Below are 16,756 nucleotides of genomic sequence, written 5' to 3' on the forward strand. Positions count from 1 at the left end.
ACGCACATGCCCTATTTTTCAACTAAAATCTTGCTTTTAACTGTTTCACCTTCCCAACAAGCTTGTAAACTTCTGTGATACCTATTTAAGACTCTTTGGCTTATTTTCGGGTATCAAAACATGGGAAAGGTCTTAGGAGATTTAATTTGGGTATTACTTTGAAAAGTTAGAGAACAGAGGTTTAGGTTTCTGGTGTATTGGGGATGAGTTTGGTTGAGAGAGAAGGAAGAGTAGTGAACTTGGTGATTACTGGCAACGAATTGAGAAACTGATGAACTAACGAGTTCGGAATGGAATTAAGAACTGATGATGGTTATTATGAGCCTGATGGATGTTGGATGTGGAAAGTGTGCCAGGCACTATATCCTTGAAATGTTGAGAAATGATAATTGAAAGTGGATTGAGAACAGAGAACGCTTATAATGAATTTGAAAAGTTCAAAACCAGTGCTAGGATGGTTATGATGAGTTGAGAACTTGGAAAGGAATGATGAAATCATTGGATTATATGAGAGTGTGCAGGGCCTATATCCCTGGCGTAGTAGATTTCTCTACTGCATGAGCAGATATTGTTGAGAGTGTGCAGGGCCTATATCCCTGGCGTAGCAGATTTTTCTGCTGCATGATTTATTGTGGTTGTTTCCTTCTCTGTTATAGGAAGTGTGCTGGGCCTATATCCCTGGCATAGTAGACTCCCTACTACATGAGTGTACATGGCACTATATCTCTGGCGTAGCAGATTCGCTGCTGCATGAGTGTGCAGGGCACTATATCTCTGGCGTGGCAGAAAAGGATACATCCGGAAGGATGTGTCGAGTTGGAATTTACGGACCGACAAGTGATATCACGAAACAATAGGACAGGCATTCATCATATGCATCTCTTATGTGCTTGTTTACTTTGATTTCTTGGGTTTGCCTAATTGTATAATATGCCTACTTGCTTCTTGAATTACTTGTTATATATGAATACTACCTGTGTTTTACTTGCTTGAATTATCTGTGATTGTCTGCTGCTGAGGAGGTTAGGTAGGCAGTGGCGATGAGATCGCATAGAGGTTAGGTTGGTGAAGGCTGTGGGATACAGCGGTGTGACTAGTTTTAGTTACAAATCCCCTAAGATTAGATAACCCTGTATATTGTTTATGGTCTTTATTTATTTATTTTATTCTAAGCTTGAATATTCGTATTCGATGTGAAGTTTTAGGATTGCCTTCGGCGTCCCGGAGCCTTACATCTTACATATTAGGCACTGTTACCATACTGAGAACCTTCGGTTCTCATTCCATACTTTGTTGTTATTTTTCAGATGCAGGTCGTAATTCACCTCGGTGAAATTGCAGATATGGTGGCAGAGCAGAGTATGGTTTCTTCCTAGTTTATTTCTGTTTTATTTTGTTGTAGTACTTTCTCTCACCCTTTTTGTTTTAGACTTTATGGCCTTAGAGGCTTACTTGAGAGATAACTTGTATAAGCTGTTTTAACTCCAAAACTCTGTATTTTTCTGTTTATAACTGGTCGGCTTAAACTTCACAAGCTGCGGCTAGTTCTCTATGATCATTATACTCTTGTATCTATATATGTTCAATTCTTTTGCATCTGTACCTTGTATCTTATGCGTTAGCTTCGTGTGAACGTTTCGCGCTTTTGTAATTCTGTCTTTGAGCTTAATCCTTCATCGGGCTTCTAGAATATATTAATTCCTTCTATATATAAATATGTATAAGCCTTAGAATTGTCATAACCTTTGATTAACCTTTGTTTTCGGCTAGAGGTAAGGCTTAGGGTAATTAGGGTGTTACATTTAGTGGTATCAGAGCGGTTCATCCTCGTGAGCCTGAGGGATGGACCGATTGTACTTCGTTGCACCTTCTAGGTCATTTTTCTTTCGTGCTATTCAGGATATCTTTTTCATATGCATTGCATGCTTGTTTGTGAGTGCCTTTGGGGACAATTGAAGCACTGAGCTTGAGATATTGAGACTGATCACCTTGATATCGATTGTTTGGTGTGAAAAAGAAACCTGAATGGCAACTCGCAGACGAGGTCAATCACGTTAATGGAGAGGTAGTGAGGATGACTAACCTAGCCTATGCGTTACAATCTCAACATGTTACGGAAAACCAGTTCGTTGAGTTGCGACATATCAGTTAACGGGTGAGGCTCAACACTGGTGGCAACAGAAGTGCCGACTGTTTCTTTTGTGATTTTTATTTAAGATTTTTAATTTTTAAATGGTGTGGCTTGGATTCTTGTTAAAAAGGTTTTAAAGCTTAAAATGATTTTGAAATTTAGTTTGAAACTTTTGGTTTAAATATCTTGCTTTTGAAACTAAGTCAAAACTCTTGGTCTGAATAATATGGTTTACAGAAAAAGTGAGTTCTAAGATTTTCTTGATTTGTGATTTTGGTTTATAATTTATCTTATCAAAAAGGGCTTCAACTTGAAATTATGATTTAAGGATTTTAAATTAATTTAAGAAAATTATGGTTCAAAGTAATTGATTTAAGAATAAATAATTTTTGAGTCTTTTGAAAAGGTATGATATTAAACTTGTTTTGAAGGTTTTGGAAAATGTTACAAAATCAGTAGTTGGTTTAAAGGAAAATTCGGATTCTTATTGACAAATAGTCAGAGTAACGCAGTGGAAGGCGAGAGGGAACATCGACACTGTAGAACGCTTCGAGGAGGATATATCGTGTAATTCGAATTTTCGAGGGCGAAAATTTTATTAGGAGGGAAGAATGTAAGAACCGGCATAACCGTTTTAAATAAAATATTAATTTTTAAGTGCTCATAGTAGATTTAAAATTTAAAAGTTTTAATTTAAAAATATAAAGGTGAAATTTTATTACAATGAATTTTCTGAGTTGAAAAATGTATCCTTTTTGAAATGTTTTTATAAAAATGCGTACTGGCGCTTAAGCTGGTAGTACCAGCTCTAGTCTGTCCAGTACCGCGTATTTTGAAAAATATGATTTTGAAAATTGATTTGGTGTTTTGAAAGGACAAAAATAATTTAGAATTCAAAACTGGGCGCTAATCTTAAAGGTTTTAGCCCAAAGTGGGCCAAACGGACCAAAATCTCTTAGCGGGTTGGACCGGGCCCAAGTGGGCCCAATTCCAACATAAAGAGAGAGAGAGAGATGCGCTGACAAGAAGAGAGAAGAGAAGGGTTAGGGTTTCAGTATTCACCCCAATCTTGTTTTGATCAGATCTTGAGCTACGGAGCTCCGATTGACAATCCGTTTGCGGCCACGCGAAGCTCTTATCGAGCTCTTCGTTTCTATCTAAGAAAATCTTGTAAGAACTCGAAACACACCCCCCCCCCAGTTTCCTGCCCTAACTTTCTGTGTTTTTGGGGTTTGGTTTTTGGGTAAGTTTTGTGGTTTTGGTTGTTTAGATGATCTTTAGTAACGAATAATTGTTGGATTTTACCCCTAATCTGGTTGGGTAAAGTAAGTCTCTTCAAACTCTTGTGGTTTGATGTTTTGGTTAGCCATAGTGTTGATTTTTGGTATGTTATGTGTATAGCTTGATAGTTGATGAGTTTTGGAGGTGGTGTTGGTGCTTGAGGCTTGTTGATCTTGTTGGAATCAAGCTTTGGATGTTTGTGCATATTGGAAATCGGTCAAGGTATGGTTTCGATTACCTTTATGTAATATGTAATGTTTCTGGACACTTAGGCTAGTTGACCTTAAGATAGGTTGAAATATGTGATTGTATGATTAATTGTATATAAATGTATGCTTGATGATGGTTTGGATGTAGGATGAATGGGTTTGAATGTGATGATATACATATTGTTAGATGATGATTATTGATGAGTTCTGTTGGTGGGTGTTGAGATTTGAAGATGGATGTTGATGATGATTTTGATTGTTGGTTATTGGTGTTGATGAGTTTTATGATGGATTTGGTTAATGTTAGATATTGTTTGGTAATGATTACTGGAATTGATGAGTATTTGTTTTGGTTGTTGAGGTTGTTATTGGTTGATGATGATTATGAGTGTGGATTTATGATTGAATTAGAAATTATGGATTGGTAGTGATATATGGTGTAATGATTGAGTAATTTAGGTGTGAAATTGAGGAGAATGATATGAAATGGTAAGATGTTGGGTGTGGTAGTGTTTTATGATGATTGAGCAGGTTTTGATTTGGTTTTGAATGGAGATTTGGTTAAAATTGAGGTTTTGAGGTTTTTGGTAAAAATGGATTTTTGGTAAACTTTGACGGATCATAACTTGAGCCTCAGTTTCCAAAATTTGTTGAAATTTGCTTTAAATTAAAGTTCATTGAAAACTCTTTAAAGGATATGAATTTTGTAAGAAATGGATTTTTTTAGAGGAAGTTACGATCATTCAAAGTTTGGTGTCAAAATCTAAATTCTGTGCATGCTGTAGAATTTGTGATTTTTGGTTTGTATGCGCACGCACACCCCTGTGAGCTTTGGAACCTGTGCGCTTGCATACACAGGGGAAGGCTTGCTGATGAGAGCGCTAGCACGACCTGTGCGCACACACAACCAACGAAGTTTTGCACCCTGTGCGCACACACACGTTGGAAGGTGCACTCTGTTGAGGGCGTTGGAAGGTGCACTCTATTGAAAACTTTTTGGTTTATTTCTGTTTTATTTTGTTGTAGTACTTTCTCTCACCCTATTTGTTTTAGACTTTATGGCCTTAGAGGCTTACTTGAGTGATAAGTTGTATAAGCTGTTTTATCTACAAAACTCTGTATTTTTTTGTTTATAACTAGTCGGCTTAAACTTCGCAAGCTGTGGCTAGTTCCCTATGATCATTATACTCTTGTATCTATATATGTTCGATTCTTTTGCATCTATACCTTGTATCTTATGCGTTAGCTTCGTGTGAACGTTTCGCGCTTTTGTAATTCTGTCTTTGAGCTTAATCCTTCATCGGGCTTCTAGAATATATTAATTCCTTCTATATATAAATATGTATAAGCCTTAGAATTATCGCAACTTTTGATTGACCTTTACTTTACGGCTAGAGGTAAGGCTTAGGGTAATTAGGGTGTTACACCAGCTCTACTTACCCAAGAAAGTAACTGCCTCCGGATATCCCTCCGTTACATCTAGAAGGGAGATCTTAACAGACTCCCAAAATAAAGGAAACAGTTATCCATCAGTAAAGATTGAACTACTCCAACGAAGGTGGTTATCTACTCTACTATAAATACACTGACACCTCTCAGTTATAGGCACGTTCTAATCTACTAAAAACCTGCCTAAAACCCTTGCTAACTTAAGCATCGGAGTCTCTTGTAGGTACCACCCCCTACCTTCTCACGAGGAACTCGGACAGGCGACACCTCGACACCAAACAGGTCGGACACTGCCATACTAAAGAATCTAAATCTCACATTTAGTCTCAAATAAACATTTTAGGTAATTCTCGAAACACTGACATTGTTAATTACTAATCATTTTTTCTTTAAATAGTAAAGACTTATTTAATAAGCATTTATTTCCATCATTTCACTATATTATATAGTATGACCTTTGTCTATATTACTTCTGTTTTTTGGAAAAGTAAATAAATAAATTGTCCAATAGATATATTTCATTTATCAATAATTTCGTCATATTACAAATATAAATACAATCACAGTTATTTAATTAGAAACAATTAATTTAACACCATATAATTGTTATTTGCCAAAATGGCTGTTCATAAACGTTATTTAACATAAAAAAAATTATTGCTTAAAAATCTTCCCTTAATAATTTAATATTGATATTTTAAATTTGAGCAAGTTATTTTCACATTATTAAAATTAGCGACTCAACTGATCCTACTGTGTCTGTTTGGCCACTTTTTATTATTTTACAGAAATTAATATTTCTATTTTTATTTTTAAAATTATAAATTTAACTCCGTCTATATTATACATGCGGTACATAGCCGGTCCCAAGTCCGGATAAAGGAAGTGGGTTGTGTTAGATCTTCGATAACCAACATAAAAACTTAGTCGAATCTTCATGACATAGATCAAAGACGTTATTGCGCTAAAGCTAGGTCATTACCCGGAAGCAACGCATAACTTGAGTACAGTGTCAAATGAGCAAGAACCGCAGCATCGGTGCCCAGGTGTAATGTTAATTGAGTAAGGGTTACCACGTTTTCGTGAACGGACGAGAGTAAATAAGCTAGTTCATAAAGAAAGAGGTAAAGGTAAAGGTCGGAGCGACAGAAAATTGAAATTTGCGACATGTAATATAAGCACTCTCACAGGAAAATCAATGGAGGTGGTCGATGCTATGACAAAGAGAAAGATTAACATCATTTCCCTACAAAAAAATAAAATAGGCCAGCGTGAAGACTCTGTAGAGATTTTTTTTTTTTTTTTTGCTAGACTCTTATGTCAACACACCCTCATTCCCACCACCACCTCCGCCATTTCCTATATGCAATGTGTTGCAAATTGGATTGATAATCTTAATAGAGCTCATTGCTTCACATGCGATCTTCAGGTCTCTAAGAAAAGAGAACATATTCCCCAATTCTTGGAGGATACGCGTTGCGGATTGGTTGCGTCTATGCTTCTAATCGCAAAATTCGATTAGTATTGCAAGATGAAGTTAGTATGCCGACCCTATGGCCTTAGTTTCAAAAACTTCAGTCCCTTGGCGCCTCGGGATGGGAGTGGGGAACCCTTATGCGCAGGCCAGCTCTACAAAGTTAGAATCGAATAATTTTGTTAAATAAATTAGTTTTAACAAAAATAATTATGATGTTAATTTGTCACTTGTTTAAAAATGATTAAAGACTAATTTACCTTTTATTTTATGAGAGATGAAAGGTCAAGAACTAATCATTATTTTAGAATGATTATTATAATATTATACAAAGTCAAGAACTTACTAAAAAACCAAAAAGGATTAGGGACTAATATATGTTGTAAAGAAAATTTTATTTGTGGTTACAGTTCAAACTTAGAACATTTGTAGTGGGCTAGTGGCACAGCAATTATACATGGTTACATTATTTAATTAAACTGGTTCATTTACAGTTTAACCACTATTAAAACAATGAACTGATCGTTCAATAACCGTTTTGATTTTCACAAATTAAATCCATTACAAATTAAATAGATTTTTTACCAAAATATTTACATTGGTCCTTGGATCATCTAACTATATTTTGTGTCGGAACAAAACACAGTAGAAAATACAATTTTTCCAGACTTTGCTGTAGTGTAAGATGATGCACCCATCTTAGAGCATCATACAAAAAATTAGCAAGAGAAAAAAAAGCAGTTGCTTTTCCTCAGCTTATACGGTTGCTAAGATTATTCAGGAATCAACGCATTGAAAGTTCTTTTTTTTTTAACCCTCTTTACAAGGAGCTGAGACTAGTATTATATACACTGTTACAGCATATAATGGAACACATCATTTTTTAATTCTAACCTTCCTTACCATGATTTTGATGTTATGTTTTGACCTCTTTGCACAATGATCATTGCACTCAACTGAAGAGTGTATAAGTATAACCCCTTTTTTCCCCTGCAGGATCACCAGCTATGGCAAAAGCATGATATGATCCAAGATCTCATGGAGGCGCATCATTGGTCGATCTTATAATTAAACCCCTACCCCCTCCACAGCAGCCGCCATGGATTCTGAGGCCTCTTCAAGAGTCCGCCTCTTCTGAACTGAGTTGAAGGCTTCAAGGATATCACCCTCTTCCCAGTCATCAAAGTCCTCTAACCCGATTCCACACTCAAGACCAGCATTTACCTGTGCAGAAGAGAAAATGCATCCGTGAATAAATATGTTTTACACATGGATATGATTTATGATGGAGCAATATGGTGCAATTTGATCTATATAGTCGACACTACAAAACTAGGACACAACTAAAACGGAGAACTAATACACAACAAAAAACCACTAAACCAGCCAAAAACACCATGGCAACTTGTTCCACTAGATAAATTTGGCTATTGGCTATTAGTTTCTATTGTATTGTAGCATTCACCCAAAAATAAGAGCCGTCAAAATGGGCCAAATCTGTCAAACCAGCCCATTTACTTTCTTAAACAGGCGGACATTTACCTCTAAATCAGACCCGTTTAAATTTCGGACTATACAGACCATCCTGCAAGCTAAATGGGCAGCCTGTTTAAATTTTTTTTAAAGAAGATCGGCACTTCAATATTTCCCCCAACCCACCCACTAAAAAGCTGTTTGTTTAAGATTTTCTTCCCAAAAAGTGATTTTTTTTGTCCAAATTTTCTTTTAAGCTTAAAACTGGATTTTTTATTCAAAATTTTCTTCAAAAACAAAATATAAATGAACCAGCCCATTTAACCCGTCAGGCTGGGCAAAAACAATTCGGGATTGAAAATTGAACCCTGTGAACAAACAAAAGTTAAACGGGCTATCCCGCACAACCCGTGGACTTGGGCAGGCTGGGCAAGCCCGTTTTACAGTCCTATCCAAAATGCATGAAGTATGAGTTAATAATTAAAAAAAAAAAAAAATCTTCAGTGAGACTATAATTTCTTTTAACATGAGTAGACACACAAGAAATATCAGACACCGTAATTTTAACATCATGGGAAGTAGGACTTTGAAGCAGAGACATACCTCTTTAACTATCTCCTTTACCCGTCTCAAAGAATCAACAGTACCAACGTGAACTTCTTTCCCCTTCCGAATGACTCGAATACCGCATCCTTTCTCCACCTTTCCCTCATTAACCATGCATCCCGCAACACGACCACTACCACTGCTGAATGTGGCTCGCACTTCTGCTAAGCCAATTTTTATTTGCTCCTGCCAAAAGATAGCAGTTAGTTTACAGCAGAATGTTCAGTAATTTAGGTCAGAGTGAAGATAAAGGCAAATAAAGCATGCCCTAGTGCTCATCAACCACAGTTCAAAGTTCTTATTTGGTAACTGCCTCAAGTAAAAAATACAGAGATGCTAAGAGATACAAACCTATTTGGAGAAGGAAATAGATACAAAAACAGACAAAATGTCTCTGTCGACGAGCAAAATTTGACCACCTTTTCACCACCGGAAATTTGTGGACAATTGGGACAAAGACAGACATTTTCTATCCTAAGACACTTACCAATTACCATTACTGGAACACAGAAAGAAAAGGATCCCTAACCCCATAACTGTCGGAAAAGGACCCAATTTATGACCATTACTGCCCAATAGAACAGGAAGATCAGTGTAGTCTCAGGGCAGTCTGGTGCATAAGCATCCCACGATAACGCAGGATTCGGGGAAGGACCAACCCAAAGGGTGTAATGTATGCAGCCTAACCTGATAATTACATCAGTGGCTGTTTCCACGGCTTGAACCCGTGACCTCGGTCACATGGAGACAACTCAACCGTTGCTCCAAAACTCCCCTTCAGGAACATAAGTGTAGTATGCTTTAAAATACATGAGATTTTTTCTTTAAAAACAATAACATACTTAAATGTCATCAATAATCAGTGTGTAAATTCACATGCATAATCTACACTAAAAGGGTATACAATAAAAGATATGTTGATGTACCTCAACAGGCTCTAAGAGTCCCTCCATTGCATTTCTGACATCATCGATTAAGTCGTAAATGACTCTGTATAATCTAATCTCAACAGCTTTATTATCTGCATAGCTTTTCACCGAACCTGGTGCTTTGACATTAAATCCAAAAATAATTGCTTTGCTTGCAACTGCAAGATCAATGTCACTTGTGGTTACATCGCCTGTTGCTTCCAACAAAAACTTCAATGTAACGTTATCTTGTGGTAGCACCTGCAGGGCTTGTCTGACAGCTTCAATGGATCCCTGGGCAAGAGCAAGGAAAATGAATTTTGATTTCGGGTGAAACAATGACAAAAGTGATTATCAATGAAACATTTTAAGTAGTAAATGCAGGAACTAATTGCTTCTTTGCATATTTTAACCGTAGCAAATATTTGGCATATAACAAATTTGGAAATGTATTATATATAATATGATATGATATGATATGAGATAGAATTCAATATATTACTTTTATAGGTATCGATGACCTAGATAGTAGAAGTGTTTTCTCGAATAAGCTAGATTCAAAATACATTTATCTAAATCCTCTCTCGAGTTTGAATGTTCTGCAATACCTAGTGTATGCAATAAGTTGTACATGCATAAGCAAGAAGTGCTAGAGAATATGTCAGATGTGTTGATAAATCTAGTGATAGGGATATACAAACTTTGGTTGTAATGGATATTTCTTTTTGTTAATAATACAGCTGCCGCCAGTTCAGCCACCCTGATGACAATGCCGTGGGGGCGGATGGCTAGTTCTTGGTTAGGGACTTGACGGCTATTCCATAGAGGCCTAACGGAGATTTGGGTTTCAGAAAACAATTACATTTATACCAAAATGCTTTCGCAGACAAATATATATCTAACACCTTAATGCATGTCTTGACAAATAGCTTCGCATCAAAATGATGGGCCAGATAATATTTTCTTATTATTAATAGCTATGTATATTGGTCCACTTCCTGTATTGATATATACAGTTTTTCCTGTAACAAATACTCAATGCTCTTTAATGTACTAGTGGGTAACATATAGTACATTTAGGCACTAGATACATTGGTAAGTTACACAAATTATGCTCTTATTTTAATGATCCAATACATAACATAAAACCACTACAAGATATCTATAATATAAAATTTAATGAATTCAACCAGGTAAGTTGTTCCATAAAGTTAAGATCAATACTATGCTTTACGAATCCAAGAAGACTTGTAGAAGTGACTATACCTGAAGATCAACCTTCAAGATAATATTTAGTTGATGCAAGTCGAGTCCAGAAAGCTTTCCTGACGAAACTGCAGAAGCTAAGGAAGAAAGGGTAATCTTGCCATCCCCTGCCTTTGCAGAAATACGCTCATTTCGCAACAACTCAGCACGGGATTCTGCTCTTTCACGTGCAGTATCAAGGGATTCAACAACCTCAAATTCATCACCGGCAATCGGAACATTATTCAATCCAATAACCTGCAAAGATGAACAGAAGACAGAAAACAGATTTCAGATAATTCTTTAATAGGACTGATTTTTGGCATGCATTTAGAACCTAAAATGTGCACAGTATTTAAAAAGTGACCGGAGATGTCAACTATGATAAATCAAAAGTCCGTAAGTATTTGATGTTCTCCGCTGTTGAAAAGCTTTTCTGATGCAATTAACTTTAAATGAAGATTTCATTTATATTAACTTTCAAGTTGGCCCCAAGGATTTGGATTGAAGACAAAAATCTGTCATTACCTCAATATCAGAAATTCCCAATTACTCAAAAAGATAATATATAATAATACCAAACCTTGTGCAATCTAATAATTCAATGCGCACATGTAAATGAATTCACTTTTAAATGCGGATCAGAGAAATGTCAAGCCAACCATTATGGCATCACATAATGAATTCAAATCATTTCTAAATGAATATGAGGAAAAATCTAGCAACACATCATATGCCTTCTTCTGTACTAAGAATTAACAAACCTGTACGGGAATAGAGGGTGTAGCTAAATCAACACGCTTTCCAGCATCATCAAACAAAGCTCGCACCTGAAAGAACCAAATCAAAGGATGTTAAAAATTGCAGAGGCAACAAAGCAATGCAAATAGAGAAAAATTCCATGACCAAAAGTTTAAAGTCATTATAACATTGAATTTAAATATCCACCAACCTTTCCAAACGCTTCTCCGCAAACTACTATATCTCCCCTTCTGAGGGTACCATTTTGCACAATAAAGGTAGCAAAAGGTCCTTTTGATTTATCAAGACCCGCCTCTATGACTGTTCCCTTTGCGCTTCTATCAGGATTTCCTTTCAACTCTTGCAACTAAATAAGTGATAATTAGGGGTCAGTATGAAACACAGCTAAAAGAAAGCCCCACCAAACACCATCAATTAGTCAATAGACATCATATTCCCAAAAAATCACAGAAATTAAATCAAGATGTCAGCAAAACAAAGGATACTTCATAATGTGACAGCAACTTAATTGTAATATTTTTTTCTATATAAATTTTGTATCAAATTGTAATCTATAAATATATATCTGATATCAAGGAAATGGAAATGAATGTTTCAAAGTCCATATATCTTCATTTTGTTTTCTATACAGACTTATCTTTTCTGAACATAAAAACATTAGAATCTATAAATTAATTGGAGAACAAGATAGAATAGTTGGAGGCTTAAATGAGTTTAATTAGTCAAGACTCCAAAGATAAACAAATTACCTCAGCCACAAGCATAACAGTTTCCAAAAGATCATCTATATTCTGCCCTTTAAGAGCACTTATCTGTCATGAAAGAAAAAAGAAAGAAACATATCGTCCATAAACTTACATAAGCATAAACAAAATATGAGAGTTGAAAAAGTATAAAATATAAGGTAAAAACCTGAACCATTGGGGTGTCACCACCCCAATCTTCTGGCATTAAACCAATAGAAGAAAGCTCTTGCATGACTCGCTCAGGATTTGCTCCGTCCTTATCTATCTGTTTCAAAAAGAATATATAATAATTTGTCAAAAATCCTAATGCAATCACCAAGTAATGAACAAGAATTATTAAATGATGATCTATTGTTCTTTATTTAAACATTCAATTCAAACAAATCATGTTGTCATGCCTTGTTTATGGCAATGATTATGGGTACTCCCGCTGCTTTGGCATGAGCTATAGCTTCATTTGTTTGAGGCCGAATGCCATCATCAGCAGCCACAACAATGATAGCAATGTCTGTCACACTTGCCCCACGAGCTCTCATTGCCCCAAACGCCTACAAGAACACACATAACATATCATCTATAGGAAAGAAGAGAACAAAGCTAATTATAGGAAACAATTAAGCCAGAAACTGCACACAAGACCACTAGGGTAAGTCAATTAGACATCCTTTAAATTGCAGAATCTAACCATGATCCTATAGAAGGAAATATACACTTCCTTTTTTTTTTTTTTTGGCAGATGTATAAGGAAAAGGATAGAAATGATAATTAGCAATGAGTATACCTCATGCCCAGGAGTATCAAGGAAAACACAGGGCAAAGGTTTTCCGTCAACAGGTACTTCTACTTTATAAGCCCCGATCCCCTGGGTGATCCCACCGGCTTCAGAAGCAGCTACCTGTTAACAATTGGCGCATCAGGCTTGTGTTGAACGTGCATGCAAATGTGCATTAGTATGCTAAGGTATGGCAATAACATAATTCCATCATCTATAGATACTAAGACACACACGACCAGCATGGAACAGCATAGCACGTCACAGAGACACATAAAACATCTATTACTAATCACTGGTAACAAGAAAAATACCTATCTCTTATTCTCATAATTCCATGTTCTATTTCCCTAATCATTAATCCCTAAAACTGAAATCATATGAATTGCATATACCACATTACAAGTAGGATAAAGTCCAAACAAGAAACCTACAAAGGTTGAAACAGCATAGGGACAATACTGTTACATGTGAGACAACCATAAGAACGAAAATATTTCGCATCAGACATCATATGTAGCATAATTAATCTATTTTAAACCTAATTATATTGCATAAAAGTTTCCTAAAACATGTTAATAACCAATAGCAATTATACAAGAAAATATCCATGTAGCCTATAGATTCCTGATCATGAATGAAACTGAAAAAAGAATAAAGGATGCAATATTATATTATTATCATACCTTGCTCTTCCGTATATAATCCAAAAGAGTTGTCTGCCAATTGAAAATACCGATAAGTATAACAAAATAGAGGAAGTCAGACAGAAAAAATAAGGCGTAAAAGAAAGAATAAAGTGACAGAATGATGTCACTCACCTTGCCGTGATCTACGTGGCCCATAATAGTGATGACAGGAGGTCTATCTTTGAGTTTGTCAAGATCATCTTCATCAAGAATTTCCCTTTTCTTTGCTAACGATTCAACTTTGACTGGATCAGCATCTATAACTTCCACATCATACTCTTTACATATCATCTTCACCATATCTTTGTCGAGAGTTTGCACGCCGTCTGGTTTGATCCCCTTGGCATACAAAGATCCAAGGATTTCTCCTTCACTGATCGCCAAGTTGAAGGCTAACTCCTCCACCAGCATACCTTTGTCACTGACCTCTAGAATTTCGACTTTGACAGGAGCCGCATCCTTGGCAGCCTGTAGCCTTGCTGCCTTTCGACTCGCTTTACTCCATTTTCTTCCTTTTCTTGCAGCACCAGGAATAGAGACATTGAGTTCCGATGTGTCCTCATCGGGAATCACATCATCATCATCATTTAGTAGACGCCTTCTTGCTCCTCCAGCTGGAGCACCTCTCTTCCTGTAGTCATCTTTAAACTTTCCTGATGGAGGGCCCTTCCCTGGTTTTGGAGGGGCTAGGACTGCTTGAGCAATTACAGGATCGACAACGGGTTTCTTGGAAGCAAACTTGTCAATTAAGATCGGCCCAGGCTTCCTTTCTTTAGATTTAACAGATGCATTAGCTGCCCCCTTATCCTTCAACACCACAGGCTTTTTTATGGGTGGTGGAGCTACAGAAGGTTTTGCTTGTAACATTGGCTGAGATTTTGATGAGGGCTGGGGAGCACGAGACTCGGATGTTATCTTCTCTTCTGCCCCTATTTCAGATTTTTCCCCTACCACACTCTTGTTATTAGGCTTAGGTACCTCCTTAACAACCTTCTGTACATTTGCGACCGAATCCCCCTTACGCCATACACTCTTCAAGGTTTTAGCCTTCTGGGTTTTAGCTGAATTTACCGGTGTACTGACCTTAGAATTACCATTTGTATTGGGCGCTGTGGGTTTATTTATTGAGCCATTATTCCTTTTATCATCCAACTTGGGGCTTTCCAACTTTTCAGCTTTCTCCAACACCTCACCAAGTGACTCAATCACTTTATTCCTCTCCTGTACATCATCATCTAGGGACTTGCCATTCCGCGAATTCCCCCAGGACTCCGAATTCGAGCCCAAAAGGGGACTATCCTTATTCTCCTGGGACTTCAAAACAGGCTTAGGAGGAGGCTTAAGCACAAAACCACCACTACCATCATCACCACCTTGGCTTCCTCTACTACTGTTAGAATCAAGGGACACTGAATTTCCCTGGTCAGCGACAAAATCGGTTGTGGTAACAGAATATCTACACACAGACAGTGATATACAATGCCATCTCCTCTTATCCTTAATAGAGTTACCTCTTGAAAGGGACACCCTCCTCACAACAGAACGGGACCTTCCTCCATTGGAACTCACACCCGTTAAGCTTCCAAAACTCAATGGGGTAGCCACAGAACCTATTGTTCCTTGCACGTTCCCAACTAGTATAAGCATATTTTACCCCCACCCCACAACCCGAAAACTACCAATAAAAATAAAGGGAAAAAATGGTCCAAATAAGATGAAAGTTCAAAAATTTATCATTACTCTACACACCCCAGTTGATAATTCAACATATCCAGAAACAAAATTCACTTAAAAAAGTGAAGAAAAAAATTAGTGATAGTGATAGTGATATCAATATCAATATTCGTGGCCCCCAATAAAACAAAAAGAAAAAACAGAAGAATATGGTACCTTTGAGTTGAAAGAGTGAGAGTGAGTGAAACTTATGTGAGAATTGGGGACATTGAAAGAAGAAGGATAAGAGAAAAAGGAAGAAGAAGAAGAAGAGAGAAGAGTGAGGTTGTTTTATGTATGGAAGCGGAGATAAACTTATGTTTCGGAAGGGGTGTGTGTGGATGGTTGTGTGCCTGTCAAATTTTGTGTGCGATAAGGCTTTGGTTTTGTTTTCTGTTTGTTTTTCTGGCTTTTTCTTTTTTCTTTTTTCTTTTTTTTCCGTGGCTTTTGACGCAGATGGTCCCTTTTTCGCAAATTATTTTTTATATTGGGATGAAAATAGGGGAATAGATCCTCTCCATTAGAAAAAAAAAAAAAATGGATGGTATTTAATATTTTATTTAATGTCATCTTTTATTGTTCTCTCTTCTTTATTTTTAGTATTACTTATAAAATTAAAAATGAAAAATTACACTTTATTCTCTCAAGTGTTAAAAAATTTGAGAGGATCTATTTCTTTTTTTAAGATCATGAACTATAAAAATATTATTCTCAAACGTAAAACTTTTTATTTAAAATGTGAAAATTGGATCATCTGATTTATTCGAAACGAAATCGGATCCTCCGATTTATGAATTTTTTTAAAAAAAATTACAACAAACAAATCGGAGGATCCGATTTGATATTAAAAAAATTTAAAAAATCAACTTACAAAAATCGGTAATTTTTTTAAAAAAAATTACAACAAACAAATCGGATCTTCCGATTTGATATTTAAAAAATTTAAAAAATCAACTTACAAAGTAATCGGACTTACCAATTACTGATTTCCATATTAAAATAAAAACACATGCCCACCAATAAAATTGAATTGCACCCATTTCTCTTCTGTAATAAAGTTTTTAGCCTCTCTTTTTATTATTATTGTTTTTTTCCCTCGTACATGTCTCAAATCAACTGAGCTTTAGAAAGGTAAAATTACTCCCTGACTAAAAAAAGAAAAAAAAGAAAGAAAAAATTATATGGATCTAGTGAAACGGAAATTAATATAAAGAGGAGTGCTAAGAGGTTAATAGATTTTGTGATTTGTAGTTATCAATTAGTTATCATTAATATTTTTAATAGTGTGAGATTACATC

At 36.1% G+C, this 16,756-nt stretch overlaps 1 protein-coding gene across 1 annotated transcript; it reads right to left on the reverse strand.

The window, feature by feature from the left end:
- Positions 1 to 7,063: 7,063 nt before the first annotated feature.
- On the reverse strand, positions 7,064 to 15,875 carry FUG1 (Translation initiation factor 2, small GTP-binding protein). Its single transcript, XM_016314634.3, has 12 exons — positions 13,878 to 15,875; positions 13,743 to 13,775; positions 13,066 to 13,179; positions 12,683 to 12,832; positions 12,451 to 12,549; positions 12,288 to 12,350; positions 11,729 to 11,884; positions 11,541 to 11,606; positions 10,798 to 11,034; positions 9,550 to 9,825; positions 8,621 to 8,809; positions 7,064 to 7,768 (listed from the first exon to the last, which is right to left on the reverse strand). Exons 1-12 carry the CDS (start codon positions 15,390 to 15,392, stop codon positions 7,613 to 7,615), a joined length of 3,054 nt encoding a protein of 1,017 aa, XP_016170120.1. The 5' UTR covers positions 15,393 to 15,875; the 3' UTR covers positions 7,064 to 7,612.
- Positions 15,876 to 16,756: the final 881 nt, after the last annotated feature.

Source organism: Arachis ipaensis, chromosome B8 (assembly GCF_059453495.1).
Source record: "Arachis ipaensis isolate K30076 ecotype BB chromosome B8, ASM5945349v1, whole genome shotgun sequence".
Lineage (NCBI taxonomy): Eukaryota > Viridiplantae > Streptophyta > Magnoliopsida > Fabales > Fabaceae > Arachis > Arachis ipaensis.